At 36.5% G+C, this 26,640-nt stretch overlaps 2 protein-coding genes across 3 annotated transcripts; both read right to left on the bottom strand.

Moving 5' to 3' along the window:
- Positions 1-4,215: 4,215 nt before the first annotated feature.
- Positions 4,216-12,875, bottom strand: ess2 (ess-2 splicing factor homolog). The gene is made up of 10 exons (XM_067432690.1): positions 12,468-12,875; positions 11,997-12,165; positions 11,808-11,897; positions 10,783-10,940; positions 10,570-10,687; positions 9,707-9,837; positions 9,499-9,601; positions 9,097-9,206; positions 8,237-8,352; positions 4,216-4,868 (listed from the first exon to the last, which is right to left on the bottom strand). Exons 1-10 carry the CDS (start codon positions 12,591-12,593, stop codon positions 4,589-4,591), a joined length of 1,401 nt encoding a protein of 466 aa, XP_067288791.1. The 5' UTR covers positions 12,594-12,875; the 3' UTR covers positions 4,216-4,588.
- A 446-nt stretch (positions 12,876-13,321) lies between these two features.
- Positions 13,322-25,854, bottom strand: stambpa (STAM binding protein a). 2 transcript variants are annotated; one of them, XM_067432692.1, is made up of 10 exons: positions 25,704-25,854; positions 23,586-23,799; positions 22,661-22,736; positions 22,477-22,572; positions 21,995-22,358; positions 21,686-21,810; positions 20,462-20,599; positions 20,256-20,368; positions 20,065-20,164; positions 13,322-14,000 (listed from the first exon to the last, which is right to left on the bottom strand). In XM_067432692.1, exons 2-10 carry the CDS (start codon positions 23,786-23,788, stop codon positions 13,977-13,979), a joined length of 1,239 nt encoding a protein of 412 aa, XP_067288793.1. In that variant the 5' UTR covers positions 23,789-23,799; positions 25,704-25,854; the 3' UTR covers positions 13,322-13,976. The 2 variants fall into 2 exon arrangements, with proteins under 2 accessions (XP_067288793.1, XP_067288792.1); XM_067432691.1 differs by lacking the exon at positions 13,322-14,000 and adding an exon at positions 17,336-17,506.
- Between the last annotated feature and the right edge of the window lie 786 nt (positions 25,855-26,640).

The raw sequence follows: 26,640 nt of genomic DNA on the forward strand, positions 1-26,640 counted from the left end.
GACTAACAAAGTACCCAGTAGTTTTTTGTTTTTGTTTTTTGTTTATTTAAATAAAAGAAAATTACTGATGGAAGATATACAATTACAGATTGAACTATCCTTTGAAAAATGTTATGTGATATTATATTGCTACAATGTTTTTTTAATTCCAATTCCAATGTTTCTTTTAGCTCAACCTATGCTAATGGTTATATATCACATAATATTTTTCAGAGGATAGTTCAATCTGTAATTGTATTTTGTCCATCAGTAATTTTCTTTCAATTGCCCACACTCTTTATTAAATAAATAAATAAATCTACTGCGTAGCCTACTTAGTCAGTGAAAACAATGACATTTTTTGGGAATGCAAAGATGTTTGCAAAAGCGTTGTTTTGTGTAAATGTATTTTTAAATGAAAACTTTAAATGAAACGACACCGTAATAATATATCTTATTTGGATAAGTGTGATGTACGGTCTTCAGAACAGCAGGAGGCGTTGTTTCTTAAAAACGAGGGGTCTGAGAATGCGGGACTCTGAGTGCGGGACTGTGGATGCAGGCTCCGAGTCTGCAGCTTCATAATGTTGTGTTCTCCAGCCCACAGCCGGGAGGAGGAGGCGCCTAATGAACTCCTCAATTTAACACATGCATGACCTTTACTTTAGGTTTCACAGATTTATAATGGCATTTTTAACCTTTAAACATATATACCGTTTAGAAGTTTTTGGGTCAGTAAGATTTGTTTTAAAGGACATTCAACAAAAGTGATTGATTATGTTGCAAAATATTTAACTCATATTTGTTCTTTTGAACTTTCCATTCATCAGAGAATCCTAAAAAAAAGTAGGCCTATTACGGTATCTACAAAAATATTAAACAGCACAACATTGATAAAAGTGATAAGAAATGTTTCTTGAACAGCAAATTAGCATTTTAGTATTTCCGAAGGATTATGTGATGTGATTATGTGTATACTGATGCTAAAATGTAGCTTTTACATAAATAATTACATTTTATAATATATTCGAATAGAAAACAGTTATTTTAAATTGTAATATTTCATACTATTACTACTGTATTTTTGATCAAATAAATGCAGTTTTGGTGAGCATTAGATACTTTTTAAAATAATTTTCACTCACTATGTTTAGTTTGGGACCAGGGGCCTGTCCCATGGGTTTCAGGATTGGTTTCGAGTTGACAAAACCAAACCCATCTATTCAGGCTTTGTTGGCCCCATGATGCTGATCATCAGCTTTCTCTGTCAACTCAGACTTTGAATTTTTTAATTATCATTTTTTTGTTGCAGATATAAGTATACAGTTACAGCCAATTATCTTAACAAGCAACAATAGAGGACAGTATAAAGCCATAACAAGAGAAAAGCGGGAAGGAAAGGAAGTCAATAAAAAAAGGGGAAAGAATAATTTCAGAGGCAAGAAATAAAGTTATATAATTTTTTAACAAATCATTGTATAGTTCCACAAGTTTGACACTTTTTAAGATACATTTTTAGTGTCCTAATTAAATAGTTTAAGTCACAAAGGTAATTATTCAATTTGGGTATTAATGATGAAAATGTACATTTATGAATATAGTATTTTGCCATCAAGATACATACATTCCCAATGTACTCTTATACTATGATTACAATGAGAAAAATAAATTATATCACACATGGTAAAATCAATGACAAAACTGGAATTTGAGGCAAGCAATTTTCAAATCAAATCAGTCAAATCAGACCAGAATTCTTTGATAAGGGGGCACTTGAAGAAAAAATTATCAACTGACTCAGTTACAATTCAAATGAACATTACCAAATGTATATGTAATCTCGTTAGTTGGGTAAATGTTATAGACTTTTAAATGTTTGGTACACAAAATGTATAAGGTAATAACCATGCTTTTTTCCAGTTCATCTTATCTATTACAGAATTCTAAAAAAAAAAAAAAAAAAATCCCTTTGGAGTGATTCTTTTTCTTAAAGCTACAGTCCGTAACTTTTTGCGCTCTAGCGGTTTATAAACAGAACTGCATGCATCTTGCGGAAGAACATTGTAGCTGGAGCTACTTCTATGTCTATGGCGGATCACGCAGGGACTGTGCTCCTCCGCAGCGGTACCTACCAGTCTGGCCTGAAATAGTCCCAATATAAATACTTATTATAAGTGTACCATAATGATTCAGGGCAAGACAAAAACACGGTTTGGAAAATGGATTCATGTTTTACATTCTCATTATATAATTTTTGTAATTCTTGAACACAAAAAAGTTACGGACAGCAGCTTTAACTGAAACACATTTCTATGCTACATTTTGGGTCGTGAATGCTGTGAATAGCTATCTCATGAAAAGCTTGATGACATCTCATTAAATGACCGAGTCCTTTCGGTATAGCTTTTACCACTGTGAGAAATTCTCTATGTACAACAGGGAAATTATATTTGGACATGAAACCATAATAAGAATAAACATTCCCTTGAGGATCTAGGATATCACAGAGATAATCAATGCCCGTTTCATGCCAATTTTCAAGGAAAATCGACTTTTTTTTTACCAAGATATCCTCATTATTCCATAGCTTCACTTTATTGGAGGAGAAATTGTGAACAAAACAAAGTTTCCATGCCACAACTCAGACTTTGATCCTGAGTTCAGGAGTTTAGCTGTGACGTCAGAAGGGAACAGCCAATCACACGCTCTGGATCAGTGGAACTAAGATTCACTTCTCGCGAGAGAAGCAGCGAGTCATTTCTCTCTTCTGCTGAATAACATAAACAAATTAACACAGCAAGAAGAAAAGAGCTGTCTATGAAAGAAGACAACTTAAAGAAACATCTTAAACGTCAATTTAATTAGAAGTCATGAAGCTAGTTTAGTTGATGTATGGATAATTGAACATTTAAGTTCACATGATAGTAATTTTTATAGCTTTATTTATTTGATTTTAAATTGATTTGTATTGACCTTAATATATTTATATGAATTTTAACAAAGGGCCTATTAATGATTAACTAAAATGATACATGTGTAATTGATTAAGGGTATAATAATCATATAAATGATATCTCAATCATTCAAAATTATTATTATTATTCCATTTGTTTTCAATCCTCAAATAAAGATTCAAACGGTTATGAATCAGCGTATTGATTCATGATTCGGCTCGCCAATGTCACGTGATTTCATCAGTTTGACACGCGATCCGAATCATTAATCAATACGCTGATTCATAACCATTTGAATCTTTATTTGAGGATTGAAAACAAACCCGGAAGAGAGGACAATGCTGAATAAAGTCGTAGTTTTTGTTATTTTTGGACCAAAATGTATTTTCAATGCTTCAAGAGATTCTAATGAACTAACTGATGTCGCATATGGACTACTTTATAGTGTGTACTTTATAGTTAGACAGTATAGTGTGCATTCACTTTTAATGAAGGAACAAAAAAGCTCTCGGACTAAATAGAAAATAGAAAACTGTGTTCCAAAGATGAACGGAGGTCTTACGGGTGTGGAACGACATTAGGGTGAGTCATTAATGACATAATTTTCATTTTTGGGTGAACTAACCCTTTAAAAAACATTTGCTGTTGTGGAGTAGAAACGGGGAGTGCCTTTATTGCATCAGAGGTGCGCTCACAGCTGAGTGGTCCAATTTCAGTTTGAGCTCTCTTATCCAGAACATAACCTGCACTGGAGCAGGTTAGCAGTGGAGCGCAAGTAACTACGGAGAGGAAAATGGCTAAAAGCCAAACCACTTTAATGATACCCAAAACCCAGAATTGGCACAAACTAAGCTTAAACATACCTACCTGGCTAGCCCGCTTAACCAGCTTCATGGTATAGGCCCCCAGTTGTATTAATGTAGCTTGAGATGGCACAATGCAATGTATAAAATTACTGAACACATAAAATCACATGACTTGCTTTAAACGCTTCATGCCATATCTGGAGTGTTTCCGCCAGGCTTTATCTGTCATCAGTGGGGTCTAGGCAACACTGGTACTTTCCTGACAAATCAGAAGTTTCGGCTAAGAAAAAGGTGCTTTGCCACCTTTGTTTGCTGTGAAAGGATATGTACAATAACACATAATATCCTTTCTTCTGTCAAACTCTGCAATCAGAGAGCAACTCTGAGTCTGTCTGGATATATTCTGCATGAGTCCAGCCATTCAACAAATGGATCATAAAAAATATGGATACTGAAATGACACAAAGGCACGCAAATCTGTAGAACTCCTCTTTATTATGCCCCTGAGATCGTACAAGTCTTCAACATCATAAAAGATGCAGAAAATTCAGGAGCACTGAATCAACTTTGTTCAAAACAAATCAAGAGGAGTGAAGTACTGGAGCATTTTGTCAAATGAAAGTCTCTCGATGTGGATGATGCTGAAGAACTAAAAATATGCTAGCTAAATGAAAAATATAAAGCAAAAAAATTAAAATTGAACGTTTTAAATTGCAGACATTTTTTTCCAAAAAATAAAAATACATCTAAAACACTGATGATAAATTCAAATTCACTTTTTTTAAGACGACGTAATTAAAAAAATAATAAATATGAAACCCTGGCCATGTCTTTGTGAAGTCTTTATTTTCAGAAGTAATCTGAGGCTTTCCTCCGTTTGGGCAGCTGTAGGAGGTTGTCTGTGATGGAGGCTGGGTCCTGGGCAGCCGGTGTTATGGCTTTTCCGGGTGTTGGTGTGACGGAAGAAGAGGCCAGGCCTCCAAGAGGAGTCTTCGGACCGCCTCTGTGCGTAGGTGATGGGGTGTAGCTCGCCCTCAGGGCTTTATCTGTGTATTTACTGGACGATCTGTTCACTAGACGCTGAAGGGCGGGAGACAGCGCTGCGGGGCTCAGTCCCTTAGGAGTGAGGCTGTAAAAGAGCAATACGTATAAATGATCAGGGGAAAAAAACAACTGCGTATTCACATGTCAACAACACTCTTCTAGGCCCTACAACTAAAGTATTTGAGTAGCTATTATTTAGTATATATTATTTAGTATATTAGTTAGTATTTAAAGTAGCCAATAATATGCAATCATGTTACAAACAAACACTATTTGCCAAAAGTTTTTGGATGTCTGTCGTAACATGCAACTGAATGTTAATGACATCCCATTCTTAATCCGTAGGGCTTAATATAGAGTTAGCCCAACCTTTGCAGCTATAACAGCTTAAATTCTTCTGGGAAGGACTTCCAATTTTTGACCATTTTTCTAGAACCGCATTTGTGAGGTCAGGCACTGATGTTGGACGAGAAGGCCTGGCTCACAGTCTCCGCCAGAGTCCTGCATGGGTTCACCAGGAGTCCTGACAGGTCGACCTGCAAATTTTGCGGAAACGGGTGGAAAACATCCAACTGTGTCGGATACGGGCGCGGGTCGGGTTCCCAAGGGGGAAACACGGGTTTAAAACAGTCACGTGTGAGCGAAAATTCGTTACGCACAGAGATCTTGCACACTGAGTCCGATGCGTATTAATGAATGCGTTACGGGGATAAAAACGCAAAACAAGACAAAGTGACGTCTAGTGAGGATAATTTGTTTGTCCTGAGGAGATGTGGAGAGACTCCTGTGATCGCATAGAGTTCCCCCTCCTTATCAAGCGGGATCAAAGACCGACCGATTAAAAGTGTCAGTTTGATGCTTTGCTAGCGATACTGGAGACACATATTAAAAAGACGACCACTAATTTCCGTGAATGAATTGATCCCGAACACCTGGCAGTATGTCTATGGATTTCGTCAGTCAAAAACATTTTTGGAACAGGTTCGATTTTCTGCGTTTTCGCATCCGTAAAAACGCATTTTGAGACGTTTTGACAACTCAGAGCCACCATACATATTATTCTAGCAAAAATGTTACAAATATTATTATATCACAGCTATAATTACAGCACATCAAGTCTCCCCTTACGAAAGGAAAATATATTTACCAATATATTTTCTTGAAATATATTTTAATATATGGAATAATATATTGATGGCATTATAAAATATATTATATATTCATGCAATATATTGGAAAATATACAAATGATGGCCGCTTTCAATATATTGCATTATATATTGGAAAATATAAATATTAAATCCCATAACGTTATATGTGAATATATTACATGATATTTTCAAATATATTGCAATATATTTTTGTTTCGTAAGGTTCTGTAAAGCTCTGTCTGTCTGTCTGTGTGTGTATGTGTGTGTGTGATCGGATCCACAGACATACTGCCAGGTGTTCGGGATCAATTGATTCACAGAAATTAGTGGTCTTCTTTTAAATATGTCTCCAGTATCGCTAGCAAAGCATCAAACTGAGCCACTGAAACTGCAACTTTGAATCGGTCGATCTGGATAATCCCACTTGATAGGGAAACTCTCCTCTCTACGCGATCACAGGAGTAAAGTTAGATGAACCCAGTATCTCCTCAGGACAAACAAATCATCCTCACTAGACGTCACTTTGTCTTGTTTTGCGTTTTTTTCCGTAACACATTCATTAATAAGCATCGGACTCAGTGTGCAAGGTCTCTGTGCGTGACGAGTTTTTCGGATCACGAATATGAAAAAACGCATGCGAAAATATCGGACTCAGTGTGCAAAGACCCATGTTCTTTGAAAACGCGCGTAGACACAAGTGCAGACCAGACAAAACAACCAACCTATGATAGGGGCGGATCTACGGTTGGGCCTGAGATTGACAGCTGCCCAGTCAGATCAAATACATCAGAATACATTACGCTTAACCCTATTAGAATGCGAGTGTTGGCGCCAGCATATTAAAGCGCTATTTGACCGTAAATCCTCAACATTTGGCGCGCTTAAAAAAAATCCTTAAAGACAAATAGCGCTTTTTGCCAAAATATGGTTTATTACGGTAATTTCTTGCTTTCCGTTTGCCAATCGCAGCTTTCTGAGAAGCTGAAGGAAAAGTGTAAGGAGTAAAAATGCATGAAGCAGTCGAGTAAAGAAAACTAAAAGGTTTTGTTTCTAAACGGAAGTAAAAGTTAAGACTTTGGTAAATTAAATTTAAGACCTAGGATGAAAATCTGGGCGTTTTTAAGACTTTTTAAGGCCTTAAAAGTAACTTTCTGAATTTAAGACTTTTTAAGACCCCGCGGGAACCCTGTTAGGAACACATCTACAAAAATATGTCTTGCATGTACTTCAAGTTAATCACATTTTTTAAAAACAATATCAGGTTATTTCTGCTCGCGCCACCACGCGCCTTCCCAGGATTCTCTCACTTTCAAAAAAAATCACACAAGGCTTCAAGGGGGTCACATACCGGACTCAAAGCTCAGCGCCAGACGTGCACATCATATATACCACGCGCAAGCTCAGTTTTGAATCCACTTCTGACAGAAGAGCTGCACGATGTGTTCATCTTGTTGCACAGGGTGAAAACAGTACATTGGCGCTCTGTTGCGCAGCAGGATTTTGAACAACTTCCTGAGTCGCCGCGGACAGGCGCCGAATGCCGCCGCCAGTGTGCGAACACTCATTGAAAATAATGTGTCCGAATTTTAAAGACATGCCGCGGTGCTATATTTACTTTTGTGTGACCTGGCAATAAATGTGTAGGCCTATAAATAAATAAATGTGCCTGATTTTATTTCGGGTGCGGGTCGGTGTCGGTTCTATTTTAAGCGGGTCGGGTCGGTGCGGATTTTAACTAGTGCTCCATGTCGGAAAATGGGTCGGATGCGGTTTAACGCACCGCAGGTATGGATTTACAAAATCGGACCTGTGCAGTACTCTGGTCTCCGCTCTAATTCATCCCAAAGGTGTTCTATTGGGTTGAGGTCAGGACTCCAGTCAAGTTCCTCCACACCAAACTCGCTCATCCATGTCTATGGACCTTGCTTTGTGCACTGGTGCGCAGTCATGTTGGAACAGGAAGGGGCCATACCCAAACTCTTCCCACAAATTTGGTAGCATGAAATTGTCCAAAATATTTTGGGATGCTGAAGCATTAAGACTTCCTTTCACTAGAACTAAGGGGCCAAGCCAAACCCCTGAAAAACAACCCCACACTATAATTCCCCCTCCACCAAACTTTTCACTTGGCACAGTGCAGTAAGGCAAGTAACCATTCTCCTGGAAACCGATTGAAATTCAACTTTTCACTCAAATTGTTTTACTGATAATTTGAAATAAAAAAAGTTGATTAAACTAGAATAAAGGTAAAATATAACCATTATGTATTATTTGTCTGTATGCTTCAATACTTTTTCTTTACCTGGCAAGGTTTTCAGTGACTTTGCGCAGCGCCTCCTGTTTCTTAGCTCTGTTTTTTGCCGCAGCCTCATTGGCCATTTTCAATCCCAAACGCTCTCTTCTCCCAGGCTCTGGAATCTAGATAAAATCCATACAAATAAGCATTCATTATTTCTATTGAAATGTTTGACAACAGATTATGTGTCATATTTTTTTATTATTTAAGTCTTTCCCTATCAAACAGAATATTATATAAATACGCTAGGTATATTTGATATATTTTCTTCACTAGTACTGAATCTCCTGACCAAAACACATACGAAGAAATTGCAGAAACAAGTGATGTCACATGCAATTTTATGCATATGTAAAATAACATGATCACCAACATTAAACAGCATATAAATCAAAACTAATGTTACTGAATGAAATGACTAATGAGCTATAAGACTGCGCAAGCATTAGAGGTGTTGATGGACTTGATCTACTCCATCTGTGTTTTGAGCATCGTTCTGAATCCAATCTAGATGTAGTCTTTGACAAAAGCGTGATTTTTTTTTTAAAGCTTTTTCCTCAAAATGTTGCTTTTTTATTCAAATTTGTATCCACATTCAAAAAGCATGAAGCTAGAATTTTTTGTTTAAAAGCAGAGGGTCTGTTCTTTCATATGATTTATTGGATGTTCATATATTCATACAACAGAATATTCTGTGGGCCATGAAATCTTTGTGAAAATGATCAACAACACTGGTGGTGGCTGGCAACCTTTTCTTTAAAAAAAAAAAAAGAGTTAAACTTGTGGATCAATGAAACCAAAATATTGTTTATATACACAAGTGCATTAAAACAGTGATACGTTTGCTAGCTAGAAATGAACTGGACCTTGAACGACGGGCCGTGACCTCTCTCCACAAGGGGTGTTTCTGAGCCGTCCAGACGAAACGGGGTGCTTTCGATTTCACCCCACGTCATCAGTGGAGACTCTGCGATACCTTAAGAACAAACAAGCCGTTCAGAAACACATGACGCATGTACTTGTATATAAATGTTTAAAAACTTTCATTTCATTCCAGGACATTCCAGCTTTAAGGTGTCGGCCACCATAGCTTCTCTATGTACTACCATTAGTCAATTTTTTTCAGTACCGACTGGTACCAGTACATTTGACAACCCTAGCAATGGGCAATGAATTTCTTTATAAAATTAAAAACAAACGATTGATGATCTGATATCAATTGCTCAATCTACGAATAAATAAAAATAATGCCCTCTCTAGCAACTCACCAGGAGCTGGGGAGGGTTCACCCTCAAATCCGTAACCATTTACTTTAGGGGATTCATGAGCCAGGAGCTCTTTGCCGTCCGGACCAACCTTGCCTTGCTTAAACTAGAAATATGGCAGAGAAGAGAAATATGCCATTAGTTTAGTAATTTTTTTTGGAAATGTTGTATGGTCTGAAACTGACCAATGAGGTGCAGAGGTCAGTGTTACCTGTGCATTGAGTGCAGCAGCTTGCTGGATTTGGGATTTGTTCAGGGCTTTACTAAAGGGGTCGATATCAAACCGTGTGTTCTGGTACAGGACTTCCCGTGGCTTCTTGAACAGGGTGTCGTCTCTTTCACCTTTTGGGGAGCAAAAGAAACATATATATAAAAAAAAAAAAAAAAAAAAAAAAATAATCACAAAAATCCAACCTTTCATTTAAGTAAAATAATTGAAAATGGGGGGTAAATCACATTATGAAATAAATGCTTTTCTCTAAAACCCATTGGCCACAATTGTTGGTACCCCTAGAGATTGAGTATGGAGGAATGGTCTCTGATCTCTTGTCAGGTGTTCTCCAAACTCATCAGGCATTATAAGAGAAGACTGAGAGTGGTTATCTTGGGAAAAGGAGGTTGCAAAAAGTATTCAATAAAAGGGTACCAAAAAATGTGGCCAACGCGTTTTGGAGAAAAGCATGATTTACCCCCCATTTTCAATAATTTTACTTCAATGAATGGTTCGATTTTTTGGAATTTTTTTAATTAAAGATCAAAAAGATAAACAATGCAGATTAATTTTTTACAGCCATATTTGAAAATATTTTCCAGGGGTACCAACCATTGTACCACAACTGTATGTAAATTTTATATATATATATATATATATATATATATATATATATATATATATATATATATATATATATATATATATATATATATATATATATGCTTTTATTCAGCAAGGACTTTTGCTGAACAACTTTTTTGACAAGTGTCAGCATTGGCATTTATATTGTTACTAAATATTTCTATTTCAAATCAAACATAATTAATGTTATTAATAGTTCAGAAAATAGAAAACGTTACCTTCAGGATAGTACATGAGTGCATTTTTGGCCTTGTACTGCCATGTTTCCAGTCCTGCCTTGGTGCACTCAAGCGCCTGCTTCTCTGTGGATGGTAGAGCAAGGTTCTGCTCATGTCTCTTTAAACGACAGGACAATAAGCATCATCAGAACTCAAAACAACATTCAGCAACACAAAACTCAGTGATATGCACTAGCTATTACTGTGTTGTACCTCTTTGAATTCATTCTCTGCCTCATAGAGCCACGCATGCCTCAGCTTGTTCTTGTCCTCCGCAAGCTCCATTATCTGCTCAAACGATGCGTTGTCCTCACTCGTGTTTTTAGCAAGAAAATGGTCCAGGGACGGAAGAGTCTTTTCAGCATCTTTTCCTGAAAAATAACATAGAACGCTTGTAGCATGTCTTATATAGCTTTAAATGACCAAAAAGAAGCCTTTTGGAATCTCACTAGTCATCTTCTGTGACCATTTTTGATCAATTTCATTAAAGAAAGACCATTGTTTTTCATGCACCAGTCAATTTTGTGTCTATGGTTAGGCAAGCAGAAAAAAAACCCATCCAAAATACATATTGCATCTGCATAGATAGATTTCAATTGCTAATATATATGCAATGAGCCAGAAATCACTTCAGCAGCACTTGCATATTTCCACCAAACTTTTATTCCCATCTTTATATTCGGATTATATTCCCATATATTCGGAAGGTTTTTACAGAGGGGTTTGTTCATACATGATTCACCTGGTTTATATATTTTTAAAAAAATAATCATAAAATCATGGTGAAAATGTATTCAGTACAGTATTTTATGATTTATGAAGTGATAAAGAGATTCCTATGTAATGTAAACAAAATCAAAGAAACATTTTGAACAAAGCTATTTCAAATTTTCAGCTTGTTTGTGTGTTTGTAATTGTGTTAATATTTGACAACGCCACATTTGCATATTTAAACAAGAAAACTTGTAATATATATTTTTTTAATGTACTGTGACTAATCAACTGTAGAAGTATGGTGCTATCTTTTTAAGGGATAGTCCACCAAAAAAAAGCCTCATAGCCTCGCTTTCATACCTGTAACGGCACTGCTCTGGATAATAATAATCAAAATGTTTAACAGAATTCATACCGGGATGGAACAACTTAAGGATGAGTAAATGATGACAGAATTATAATTTTTGTGTGAGCTATCCCTTTAAGGTCTTATATTAGAAACAACTTCAGCTGTGGTCACTTACCATCCTCTTTCGCTGCTCTGTATCTGCCATGTGAAGATGAGGGAGATCCATTTCGGCCATCTGGGGTCTCAAATGTCGAAGGTGTTACGTCTAAATAGGAATAAAATTATTTTAAGAACAGTGTCAGCAGGTAATTAATGTTATCATTACATTAACAATCAACCATGCACAGTCAGAAATGTCACTCACGGGGTACATAGGTGCGTGGGGTGTATTTAGCCATCGCAGCCCCGTATTTGATGGCTATCTCTCTCATCCGCTCCAGATCTCCATTCTCCTCCGCCTCCAGATAATCCTTCTGCGCTTGAAGTTTGGAGACATCTGGGAAAAAATCCCTCTGGATGATCTTCTCCAAACTCTTCAGAAGAAATATATGTATCATTAGCAAATCAAGAAAGAGAACCATTGCAGATATAAGTGTGCTGTTTACAGGTGACACATGGAACTCAAATCTGCTGTTGCTGGGGGTTTAGTATTTTGTGTAAACTGTGTAGTGTTGATGATCAGTCTTTTTCAATAAAACACGGTTCAAAGAACACATTACAAAACCAAGCTCCACACTGACATTAAAACTATATTTTAATGACGTATAATACTATGAAGTATGTCAGGGCATCCGTTGTAAATAATAAAAGTTACTTAGTTATGACATTGTCTTACCTCTATGTATTGATCTTCATCGAGAATCTTCCTCTTCGGCTTCTCAGTCACTTCTACAGGATTCCTGACAGCGACTGTAGTAACACCAGACTTCAGGCTCAAAGCTTTATCTTTGGACTCTTCCATATTTCTATTTTAATAGGTGAAACTGTAATTTAACAGCGAGTTCAAGCCCTATTACGTAAGGCGTTGTTTACGGTAGCCTCTACGCTATTTCGCTTTAATTAAATACCATTGGGATGTCTTTGCCCATTATAGCAATAGTTTGCAGTAACTGTTGGTGTTTACAATCACTTAATCAAGAATAATAACGAAAATCCATTTAATAACAACTGAACGTCGTCACATCGCACGCAGGAATAGTCTCTTCTTCTTGTACTTCGCAAGCATTACTTCCACCGAACAAAGAACCAGAGGAGCTCTCTATCGCCACCTATTTGACTAGCGACCGCATTTGCACGAACTTTGATATACTTAAAGGGATAGTTCACCCAAAAATAAATTTTCTGTCATCGTTTACTCACCCTCACATTGTTCCAAACCGGTATACATTTCTCTCTTCTGCTGAACACAAATTAAGATATAATTTAACTATCTTTTTCTATGGAAGTCAATGGTGCCCCAACATTTTTTAATGATCTTCTTTTGCGTTTAACAGAAGAAAGAAACTCCTACAGGTTTGGAACAACTTAAGGGTGAGCAAATAATGATAGAATGTTCGCTTTTTGGGTGAAATATCAATCCTTTAAGAAGTTTAACATTTCTAAACGCGTTAATAGTACACCCCCCACGGTGAAGTTGTTAAGCAATAAACACATTGCTTATTTTCAGTCCATAAGTGCAATAAAAAGAAAGAAGTTTTCAAAGCCTTTAATGCAACTTAAGGAACAAAACAAACAAACAAACAAAACACCACAGGTAATGTGAAAAGGTAAATATTTTAACAAGTAGATATCTCCATAGTGCAGTACATTAAAAATTTGTATTTCTGAAGTTATATTTAAATATGCAAATGAGACATTATTTAATTATATATGCACATATTTGCATACATTTTCAGAACAGAAATCAGATCATTGAATAAAGTTTGCTTTTGTTCACATAAAGGTTTGGTAACACACTTTATTTTAAGGTGACGTAGTTACACATGATGCACTGATACCAGTATCGGTCTTGTGCCTGATACCATGTAATTGTACTCGTAAAAATACCCCGATACCAAAGACTGATACCTCACGTGACAAAACTGACAGAATTTTCTGTGCACAGAGACACCGGCGACAGAAACACAATGTCAGCCTCGGGGTGTGGAAATACTTCAAAATGAATGACAACAACCCACACATCGCAAATGGGATTCTTTAAAAAAAAAAAAAAAGTATTATGGCAATGGTAACTGCGCCCTCTTGAAGGTTATTGGAAACTGAAATTTGTACTTTAAGTGTGTGATGAGCACATACATTTTTTCTTCTTCTTTCACGTAATAGTAAAGAAGCTCTCCTCCATTCATTAGTCTGTGCTGTGCTTGAAAAACTGCCACATCACCAAAAAAAGAAATAAAGAAAGAAAAATATATTAATAAATGTATAAGTATCAGTATCGGCAATTACCAGAAAAAAATATTGGTCCTCAAAAAAAATGGTATGCATCCCTAGTTATAACAGTAAATGATCCATCATTACAAGTAACTAACACTAAACCCTAAATAGTAAGTTATATATAGTCAATTAATATTACTCAATACTTAGTAAGAGTAAGTACAATAAAACTATATCACCTTAAAATAAAGTGCAGTCCTTTATTTTAAGGTAATGTAGTTTTGTTGTCGTTGTTACAGTGTAATTATACTTAAGTACTGAGTAATATTAATGAACTACATGTACTCACTATAGGGTTATGGTAGGATTAGGGTTTGGTTGAGGGATAGTTGCATGTAATTATGCGTAATTTACTGTTATTACTATGGAAAGTACATGTAACATATGTAATCAGGACACTGTAAAATAAAAGTGTTACAATATAAAGTGTAACCATAGGTTTTTACTGAGGGGAGTTTGGATATTTCTTTACAGTTAGAAGAAGAAAAAGCAAATTCTGTATTCTGTAAAAACCTTCAGAATACAGACAGAAATAAAACTGGAAAATTTGAAGTATGTAAGTGCTACTAAAATAAAAAATTTCTGGCAACAACAACAAAAAAGAAAAGGAAAAGAGATATAATGTGCCTTAAAGGGACAGTTCATTTTAAAATTACATTTTGATATGTTTTAGCTTACCTCATGGGCATCCGAGATGTAGGAGTATTTGTTTCCCCAGTAGTTTCAATTTTGATCATTTAAGGTCAAACCGTTCTTGTCTGTACCTCACATAATGCAGGTCTATGGTCACCACCTCAAAGAGCATACACAGAGAAGTCCAAATTAAACAATCCCCCATCGTAAGTACACACTGATTGCCTAAGACACCAAACGAGCGGTTTGTGTGAGAAAACGAACAGTATTTATATCGTTTTTACCTCTTGTACACCACTACGTCCGACTGATCCGAGAGCGCGCGTGCGTGTTTCCTGTTGTGACATTCTCGCGTTCTGGCTTTAGTCTGCACAAGCGCGGAAAGAGCCGGAAGTGGATCTCTCGCGCATGTACGTCTCTCATTGTTTACACAGAAATTTGGGAAGTGTTACCTTTCACTGTGAAGATCTAAACATATTTAGATGTACAGGACATCGCAATGGAAGAAGATTGATATATTAACAGACAAAGTTGAATTTCTCACAACCATATTTATTTGAACCAGAATACACTTATCAAGAATGTGATACCACTTCCGCCGCTTTCCGCGCTTGCGCAGACTAAAGCCCGAACGCGCGAATGTCACAACAGGAAACACACACGCACGCGCGCCCTCGGATCAGTCGGACGTAGTGGTGTACAAGAGGTAAAAACGATATAAATACTGTTCGTTTTCTCACACAAACCGCTCGTTTGGTGTCTTAGGCCATCAGTGTGTACTTACGATGGGGGATTGTTTAATTTGGACTTCTCTGTGTGTGCTCTTTGAGGTGGTGACCATAGACCTGCATTATGTGAGGCACAGACAAGAACGGTTTGACCTAAAATGATCAAAATTGAAACTACTGGGGAAACAAATACTCCTACATCTCGGTTGCCCATGAGGTAAGCTAAAACATATCAAAATTTAATTTCAAAGTGAACTATCCCTTTAAAAAAGCATTACTGCTGTGAATCTTGAGATAAAACGATAGCAATGCCATGCACAAAAGATATGTAAGTGCAAGTGGCTTTTATTTTAACATTTATTTTAGTCTGGGACTATGAAACCAGGTACAATAAATGTGTATTGTAGATGCATTCTTTCCATTAGTCTAAAAATAGCCCAAATTCTCAAATCTGACTAATTCTATTCACACTGGTTTTCCCTGTAGTGTTTCGGCTTAATAATATTTCAAGTGAAGATATGTTTGCATTTAACTATTTATCATGAACATATGCAAAGCTTCAGAACCTTCAAATGAAAATATTTCCGAAACGTGAGAATAGTTTGGCTGAAAAGAACATGAAAAGAATATCTTTTTGCTTCCTATGTTCAGTTGCAATAGTTCAGCCAAAAATGAAAATTCGATCATCATTTACTCCTCCTCAATCTCTTTGTTCTGCTGAACACAAAAGATATTTTGAACTATGTTTGTGACCAGACAGTTGAGGTTAACCAGGGACTTCCACAGTATTTTTAATTCTCCTTCATGGAAATCAATGGTGCCCTGCAACTATTTGGTCACAAACATTGTTCAAAATATCTTCTTCAGTGTTCAGCAGAACAAAGAACTTGAGGAGGAGTAAATGATGATTGAACTCTCACTTTTGGATGAGCGATCCCTTTAAGTCTGAATGATTCACTGTCATGTGTTAAAGTAAATACAGAAGCCAGTCCGTCTGAAACATGTTGCAATGGCATAAGACAAATCTGAAACATTTCCAGTATGAACCGAGGCAGAACTAAAACAACGGCACATTTAAATCAAACAGTAGTACACTATTTAGTGGATGGCATGAGTGATCCTGCACATGAGCCATATCAATAAGCCTTCAGTCTTTTAAAAAGCTAAAATATGGAATGGCAACAGACAACACCGCACAAAAGGATTATATTAGTTGGTATTTTATTAGTCCGGTTTTCCTTTACAAATATACAGTCATTCAGAAATCAAGATGCTCTTATTTTAAAAAGGAAAATGACCAAAGATATTGTCTTGTTTTCTGAAAAATGTATGAAGTTTTTTGAAGAGTTTATGCTTAAAAAAAGAAAATTATCCGTCAATGGGGTAAGACAAATCATTTTGCCAGATATTTTTTCATGTTTTAAAGTCACAGTCTGTCTCATTTTCCTTGATTTGACCAGCAACGCCCAAAAGATTCCAACAAACCAATCAATTCCCTAAGGACGAAATTAAGCCCCGCCCTAAAAGAGTAACAGCAATTTCTGTTTCATCCCGACTTTAAGCATAAATTCACTCAATTTTGATAAATTTTTCAGAAAACAAGACATATTTTTGTTACTCAATTAAATGTTTCTTGATTTAAGAATGTTTCGATGTTTGTACAGGAAAATCTTTTTTTTGTGTGTGCAGTGAACACTGAAACGTTATTTTCAGGTGAATTGTGTGTACTTCTACAACATCAAACAGAATGGACTGCTTTTAAATAAAGGGAAGCTCACAGAAGCCATGCATGTCTATTTTTCTGTTACACTTCCTTGAGATCTTATCTTTGTTTATGCAAACCCGTTTGATGCTGCTGGTTCTATAAATTATGCACCTCAACTTTAAGCTCTTATTGGTCACATTTGGGTATTTTTTTTAATTTTTATTAAACCAATAAATACAGACTGCTAAAATGTGATAAATTACAAGCTCCTTGGCAGTCAAGAGCAAAGGCACATATTTCGAAGCAGCAGCAATGACATCACCGCAAATCCAGCACGGTCACACTTCCGTCTGTGATGATGACGTGTTGACTAGCCTGAACACAAAACAGAAACAAAACCTTCCATATGGTGCACACACAGCATGGCGGAAAGACACAGACAGAAACTGAATTAAGTAGTGATGTTCAATATTTAGGGGTGTGTTAAAATCAGGGGTTTTCAATCTTTTAGATGCCATGGACCCAAGTGTTCCGCACAGGGCTGCATCCTAAATCATATACTCTCGAGTAGTAGTACAGGGACAAAATTACACCTTTAATAACAGCACCTTTAAAATTAGTGCAACAACTTAAAGGAACTGTATGTAAGAAATGTATTTCAATGAATCATAAAATGGCCCTGATATGTCACTAGACATTAAGAAATCATGTTAATTTCAAATACTTATATCACTGACAACAGTAGTCTGGCCTGGATATTGTCATTTAAAAGTTGTTGTTGCAGCCCTCAACTGATGTTGATGTTGACCTGCTGTGTTTTGGCCTGAAGCTCCGCCCTCCACCTATCGACCAATCATGAAGTCAGTTGTGTTTCTGCATCTGGGTTGCCAGCTCTGCTCTAGTTACCACAGCTGCAGCTACAAACGTTCCTGCTGGATCCTGCAGCCTATCTGGCAACCTCGAGTCAGGGGGAGGGGGAGAGGGTGACACCGCTCTACAGTCATTTGAAAGTGATTGCAGTACCAGTTTGGGTTGCAATCTTACATACACTTCCTTTAAACTTATTTAAGTTTATTGGCAAGGCATCATTTAGTTATATTAAAATGATCACAAACTGATTTATTTTTCGTCTATGTGTTTTCCTGTAATAGTTTGTATTGTTAATTGTACATTGTAGCAAGGAAGTAAACAAACGACAACGCTGTTTGGCTCTGCAAACCAGTTTGTTAAACGCTCATTCATACTTAACGTTATCCGACAAACACCTAACGTTACAAACTTTTTAAAATCGCAACAGTGAATTTGGAATTAGTTTAAATAATTTTTTGATTAGATTTATGTATTGTTTATCTATGCTTGTTTATCTACAGGCATGCTAAACATGGTTCTGTGTTTGCTTTGGCTACTATAGTAAAGCCAGTGTTTAGTGTTCGTTTTGGGTTAATAGTTCTTGCGACAGATATTTGGCTATAAATCATTCTAAAAATACTAAAGGTGCCATTCAGTAGCAATCACTATAGATCTGCAGTCTTTACAGCCGGTAAAGGTAAGGGGTTTCTGAAACACGTGAACTAGGCGGTTAGCGAATCAGAACACAGCTAGGCCAGCTAACCAATCTGAGCCCATTGCGTATTTTTGAGGGACCGGCTTCATAGAACCCGGAAACCATCAGACCGTTTTTACAAGGAGGGACAGAGCAGTGTAGAATAAAGGTCAAATATATTAAAAATAATGCAATTTTTTAAAAACGAAGCATGAACACGTTACAGTGCACCTCACAAACACAATAAAGCCTTTGAACGAATGTTTTACCACCCCTTTAAAAATAGTTAAAGTTTCAGTTAACGATAATAACCCTGGTGCAAGACCCCCTGCCCCACCCATAAATTAAAAGGCAGCTATGTATTTTCATATATTATGACCAAATTTATACAGTGAAAATTATATTATAAATAAAATAGTATGTGAAAAATATTGTTTGTATCGTTACATTATTACGTTTTTCTACTCACTATATTAAATGTGCACTATGTAGTATTTTTGCAGTAAAATATCCAAAAACCACTAGGCCAGTATTATATATTTTGTTCAGTTGAGTACTTACAATATCCCAAATGTTTCCAACTATTTGTAAATTGTGAGATAATTGCTATTTTAACTAAGGACCCGGGACGTGTCAGCATAGTGTCTAAGGGAGTCGCCTGTCAATCGCGTCATATCTGCGTTACCCTCTGTTTTATTTGGCAGAAGCGCTTTTCTCTTAGCAGCGTGAACATGTCACAACAGCACCGAGCGAACGCACAGAGTAACGTCATAACGTCATATCATTTTAAACACACTTAAATGTATCTAATATGATAAACAGAGCTGCTTTACCTTATACTCATGACCGGAAACCAGGAAATACTGCAGGCGACGGCGACTGTGTCCCGTCCCGTCATAATAAAAGTCCCGGTACTCGCGAGCCGTGTTTTTGTTTAACAATCACTCCAGCGGCCGTGCTCAGCTCCACAACACTCGGTCCTGCTCTGCTTCACTACAGTAACGTTAATAACCGCATCCATCAAAATGATTTCTGCCCAAGTCCTATTTTCCACCGGCTGTGAGGTGAAGACCACGTCCCAAGACGCTGAGTTTAAACTTGGCGTCATCAAACTAAGCCTTTGTTTAGAATAGGCGCCCTCCAGTGGACGGAAAGAAGCATAGTGCACCTTGAATGCTGTACTGTATTATTTATTTAAATGTTTTATTAGTTGAATTAGTAAAAAAAAATGATTTAGTTAGTAATACGTTTTCTATTAGTTAATCTTATTTTGTATTATTTATTTAAAACATTTTCAGTTTTTCTTTAGAATTTTCCACAGACCCCCTAGCACTCCCCGGACCCCAGTTTGAAAACCCCTGGTTTAAATCACTAATAAGGCATCACTCACGGAGAACAGGGGCGGTTCCTTTGGATGTGGGTGGAATCCTCTTTGTTTGCAGGAAGAGATCTCGTCCATCCCTTTGTCTGTCAGCCGAAAGTAGCCCGTCCTGGTGCATATGTTATCAGACTGTTATTGTTCCATTTTATTTTAACTAAAGATCATCCAAAATAACTAGCACAACATAGCTGAAAACTTACTCGTTAAATTTAGGTGAGCATACAATAGCTATAGACTCTGGAAGCATCATTTGATAAGAGCAATGTGTGTGCATGTCCACACTGGATAAAAAGGCCGTCTGGGTCGGATGAGTCTTATAGAAAAAAGAAGAAAAAGAGATTGGTTATTGACAAGCTACATAACTGTCATATTAGAAGTCAAGCTTTCAGTAGAGAAAACACCATACATGAATCCAGCCCAGTGTAATGAGATCGTTCTGATCCTGGATCAGGAAAAGTTCCTCCTCGTTCTCGGTGTCACAGTAATCTGGTCCTCCACACTGCTTGGGCACGATCACGTGTGTCACTGTGAAGGCGTTCTTCATCTGAGAACACAAGCAAACGGTTTTGTGCTACATTTATAATACCACGTGGTAAGTTATTAAAGTTGCAGTTTGCCCAAATTAAAATATATTCAAGATATATTATGTGAGATTTATGTACATTAATATTTATTTAAAATAAAAAAAATGTAACGCATTTAAAGTTTTCCATCAGTATGACTTTTGTTTTTTGAAAGAAATCAATTATTTTATTCAGGACACATTAAATTGATGAGAAGTGACAGCAAAGACATTTATAATGTTACAAAAGATTTCAATTTTAAATAAATGCTAAAAATTCCTTAAAACTTTCTATTCATCAAAGAATCCTGAAAAAAAAATGCATCACGGTTTCCAAAAAAAGCTAAACTGTTTTCAACATGCGCGCGCACACACACACACACACACACGCGCGCACACACACGCACACAAATATATAATTTAATTATTATTTATTTATATTAACTAAGAAATTAAAGACAAATACTATCTTTGTATACAATTCAAATATAATAATAATTTGACATTTATATTACAATAAAAATATGTCTTATTAAATATATAATATTATTATTTAAATGCTAAATTACATTTACATCATGGCAGTATTATCTCTAAATTATGTTGTTAATTAAAAATTATTGTATTACAGTTATGTTTTACTCTATTAGTTAATGCATCAAAAATTAATAACCAACAATGAACAAATTATTGTTACTGCATTTATTAGCTAATGTTAACAGACACAAAAGTGGATCTTAAAATGTAGTAAATGTTGAGATTACTATGATTAATAAATGATGTAGAAATGCAGTTCATGTTTAGTTAACTAATGTTAACAAATACATTATAAAACAATAAAATTGTTACTATTAAAGAATATCCAGATTAAAAATGTAAACAATCCAGGGGGATTAAAAAAAAAGACTTTGGGGTAAAATCTTATTATTATTATGAAAATAAATTATATATATATATATACACACACAGTATACAGAAATACAATAATGGCTTTAATTTCTTTATATATATAACTAGAACTACATTGTTTTGTCAGTCTGTTTGTGTCTGAAAATGTTTTGCATGTACCAGCTTGCCACAAAGAATCCCACAAGTCTCCACGGCCCGTGCTGTGTTGGTATCTGCTAGCTTTAAAAATCTTTGGCACAGCTCAGCAGGGACAAAGAGCTGCCGCAAACCGTTTACCAGCGCACCTAAGGGAACACACACACACACACACACACACACACACACACACACACACACACACACACACACACACACACACACACACACACACACACACACACACACACTCAATAGAGTAATAGTAACGCCACATATGACTGTGTCAAACGGTCAGTGATGAATAAGGAAGTGCAAACTGAGGGCTCTCACTGTGTCCTGCACTGACTGGAACACCAGGCTTCAGCGAGCGGTCAAACGCTGGGAGGCCTGAACTTGGAGAGACGTGATCTGGGGTTCCTCCAGGGGGCGTCAGTGGTGAAAACGAGGCCTGTGGAGGTCCTGGTACGTCAGGCACCAGGAGATCTCTGGGAGAGGTGGGTGACACCGGGACACTGAACTCCTGCACTATGCGCTGGCGCTCCTTCTCCAGCTCCTGCCTGCGGATCATTTCCTCAAAGGCGCTGAGCTGCTGCCTCTCGCGCTGGCGCTCCTGCAGCTCGGCCAGTCTCTGTCTCTCGGCCTCCAGCTCCTTCTGCTTGGCCACTTCTCGAGCCTGGGCCTCATCCTCTGCTCTCTGCCAGGGTTCACATACTCAAGTCAATATAAGGACGTGAAAATATTTCAATTAGTTTGTAGGTCTAATTTAAGAAAATGTTTGCCCCTAAATGTTACTGTAATTGTGATAATCCCACCTTTCGGACAAGATATTCAGCATGTTCTTTATCGTACTGATTGAGAAGCAACTTTTTAAGCTCCTCAGCCTTTGGGAAGGCGATTTCCTTTAATTTCTGTGGAAGGAAAATACGGGATGTTCGAAAAATTCTCTGACAAAGGCTTTAAAAGAATTCCCCCAGGAAGAGGAAAATCCCATCTCACCCTCATCGTTTCTTTCTTCTCAGGAATGTTGGCTGTTTTATATTCCCGATGTCTAGGAAGCTTTTCAATAAACAACCTAAAAGGAAGTAAAATGTATGAATGGTATTACAATTTTTCAAATATTATTTTTATTATTTAAAAAATATTATTATAATATAGTGTATATGTATAATTTTTTATCAAAATAGTTTTAAATCAAATTAATTTAGATGTTTATCAATTTATTTCTAGTATACGAAGAGTAAATAACAAAATCACTCAAATCGTGGTTTTAAACTGTATCTAGACATCCTAAATTTAGATCCTCTCTTCTCAGAAATGTTGACTTTTTAATATTTTTTATATTCAATGTCTTGCCAGGTTTTCAATAAACATCCGAAAGAGAAGTACAACGCATGGAAATTATTTTATATTTTCGAAAGAAAAAAACATAAAATAATACATTATAAATAAAACAACTTTTAAATGTGTTTTAAAGTCTCTTATGCTCACCAAAGCTGCATATATATATAATTTGTAATCCATTTAAATGTGATGTTTATTTGTAGTATATAAAGAAATGTATTTGTAGTAAATAACAAAAATCACTCAAGTCAGGGTTTCAAACTGTATTTAGACATTCTAGACTTACATGCTTGCAAAAACTGCAAATCTCATATAAAATAAATAGAAAAGTACATTCAAACATTTTGTTTGACCACTTGAGGTTAACTATCAATATTGTATGGTGATTGAGCACCTCTTTCAACGTATCATTAGTTATAAAGAGAAAAAAAAATGACAGAGTTTCAGGCCTTATTTTGACCTGTGCTAATAGAAATCACCTTTTTTACATCAGGGGAACAGCATAATGAATCTGATAAGTGGAATCAATAGCCAAACTCCCAGGCAATTGACAATTTCAGCCTGTTCTTGATGTACTTACGTGATGTACTTATTGTAAAGAATAAATGCATGCTCGACATTCCCCTCCTCTGCATAGATGCTGGCCATTCGGATGATTTCCATCCCTGAGCGGAAGTATCTGCGGGGCGGCACATCCTCACTGACGTCCACAGAGCTGCCCAGCTTGGTGAGAGCGCGGACCCTCTCCTCAGACGTCAGACTGGAGTCACTGTGGTCAGACATGCTGTCTCCTCCTGCAGATCAATAACACACTCAGTCTTAAAACACTGCACTGAGTAATGCTCCTCACTCACGTTGGGTGGAGTTATTTCTATTCTAAGGTTAATGATTAATAAATAAAAAAACAAAAAAAACAAAAAACAGTTTATACTGAAAGACCGGGGTTAAGACAGGGGTTTCACACTTTAAAATGTCTGAAAGCCATTGTATTAGATATCAATATATGAAATCAAGTGTTACTGTAAAACCCTAATCAGGGTCTTTCCTCAGAACTGGTACAGGTGTTGTTGTATTGACATACAACAAATGCCACTTGGTTTGATATTTTGTTTTTTAATTCATTGGCACTTATACATTTTAAGTGTTGGTAAATTGTCTTAATACTTTTTAAGAGCCTCAAGATGTGATTATATATATACAGTTGTATTATAATACGCATTATATGTAAATAAGGTGCGAGTCTTCATTAAATACGACTTTAAACTTTAAAGGGATCCCCTGGTGTTGAGACTTGTATGGCTTAATATAACATAAATGATGTCTCTTACTGAATTATGTAGTAGAAAACCCATGAAAGATCTACGTTATTTTAAAAATCGATTTTATATTTGGACCATGGGCGGCGCCATTTTGTTTGCGTTCTAGGTTGATGACGTAGAGTGGTTGAACTCCTCAATCAGCTGGCATTACCCGTAGCTATTTTTACCACAACGCAACTCGAAAATTGTTTCAGAGTTAAACAAAACCAATGAATTCCTTTGTAATTATACTTAAAACACACTCAAACATACATGTGCACACAAACTCACCTACACAAGTCACAAACAGATCGGCGGGCGCGCACACGACAGGCTCTGTCTCAATCGAGATGTTGGGTTGCTCAGTCTCCACGACAGGGGCTGAATCTGAAATCGACCCTATACCCTTAAATAGGGCATTATTTGAAGGGACGGACATTTGTAGTGTTGTCCGACATCATAGTGGACATGTTCGAGTGCAGTCATTCAGTCTCACGTTCCACCGCAATAACGAGTAAAGGCGATTTACAAACAGCTGTCCGACTTCACGCACTCAAACATACATGTGCACACAAACTCTCTCTCTCACACAGACTCACACACACCCCAACAGATCGGCGCGAACACACACACACACACACCCCAACAGATCGGCGCGAACACACACACACACCCCAACAGATCGGCGCGAACACACACACACACGCACGCACTGCGTGCGCGCATACATAACCCTCAATCTATTCCCGTGTTGATATCCTGTTCAACACATCCTGTTCCCTAGATAGACTGTTGATAGTAGATTAACTATAATGCCTAATGTGACCAGCAGAGGGAAATATCTAGGTAGGACGATGGGATAAAGTAACGTGAGGAAGAGAGGCAGGATGTTTTGGTGATGATGCATGCGATTGAGACAGAGCAGTCTGTCAGAGGTGTGTGTGTGCGCGCCCGCCGATCTGTTTGTGACTTGTGTAGGTGAGTTTGTGTGCACATGTATGTTTGAGTGTGTTTTAAGTACAATTACAAAGCAATTCATTTGTTTTGTTTAACTCTGAAACAATTTTCGAGTTGCGTTGTGGTAAAAATAGCTACGGGTAATGCCAGCTGATTGAGGAGTTCAACCACTCTACGTCATCAACCTAGAACGCAAACAAAATGGCGCCGCCCATGGTCCAAATATAAAATCGATTTTTTAAATAACGTAGATCTTTCATGGGTTTTCTACCACATAATTCAGTAAGAGACATCATTTAAGTTATATTAAGCCATACAAGTCTCAACACCATGGGATCCCTTTAACTTAAATGAGTCTGGTGGCACCCATTATTGACAGGCCAAACAGCTATAGACAAAGACAGCAAGATTAGTCTCGCACGAATGTAAAATAGCTTTCCTACCTAATTTCACCGCAGTTCTTTACGCTTTCAACGACGCTTTGGTGTGACTCTCTTAAATATATTCGTCATATTTAGACATCATGGAATATAAAGCGTGATGTGTATTATCATAAGACTTCCTGCATCGCATGGAAAGACCCCGCCCACTCCAGTCAGCTGATACTGAAGTAATGCTTCAGACTGACCAATCGCGAAAGACTTTTGGTTAGTATTGGGTTTGTAGAGCTCCTGGCTTCTATGCTTGTGCTTTCTGTAAAGATAAAAAAAAAGCTTCGTTACAATAATATATTAATTCCCTGTTACGTTTAATTACATTTATACACTAAAGGCAATGTTTGATTTTTTAATTCAAGCAATGCATTAAATATACTTTATGCATTTAATAGTTCCTTTGTGTGACATAGTGTAATACATTTTTGATTAATTGTGTATATTAGTAAGCAAAAATGCTTCAGACCTCTAAATTTAGGAAAGACAATTTCCATATACACTATCCTCTTTTTAGTATGGATGCATGATAGAATGCATTAAAACTTTATAAATTAAAAATAAGCTTTTGTGATTTTTTGGTTTACCAATATACCAATTATATGCAACTTTTACCAATATACCAATTATATGCAACTTTTACCAATATACCAATTATATGCAACTTTTTAATGTTCATAAATAACTTTACAAATAAGTTTTAAATTAAACTTTTTGTAATATACAATTAAAACAACAGTCATTGTATTGATATACTGTATATATACTTATAATAACTTTAAATTATGATATGATGATGACATGACGATATAGATAGTTAACTCATTTTCAAAAACCATAAAAAGTTGCATAATTCCAGTGATTGAGGAGATACATCATCTTTTATTAATTTGACCTTAACCATGATTCTCTCAATAAGAACATCTTAAAGTTAACGGATAACAAAAAT

This window comes from Pseudorasbora parva, chromosome 23 (genome assembly GCF_024679245.1).
Source record: "Pseudorasbora parva isolate DD20220531a chromosome 23, ASM2467924v1, whole genome shotgun sequence".
NCBI classification, from domain to species: domain Eukaryota; kingdom Metazoa; phylum Chordata; class Actinopteri; order Cypriniformes; family Gobionidae; genus Pseudorasbora; species Pseudorasbora parva.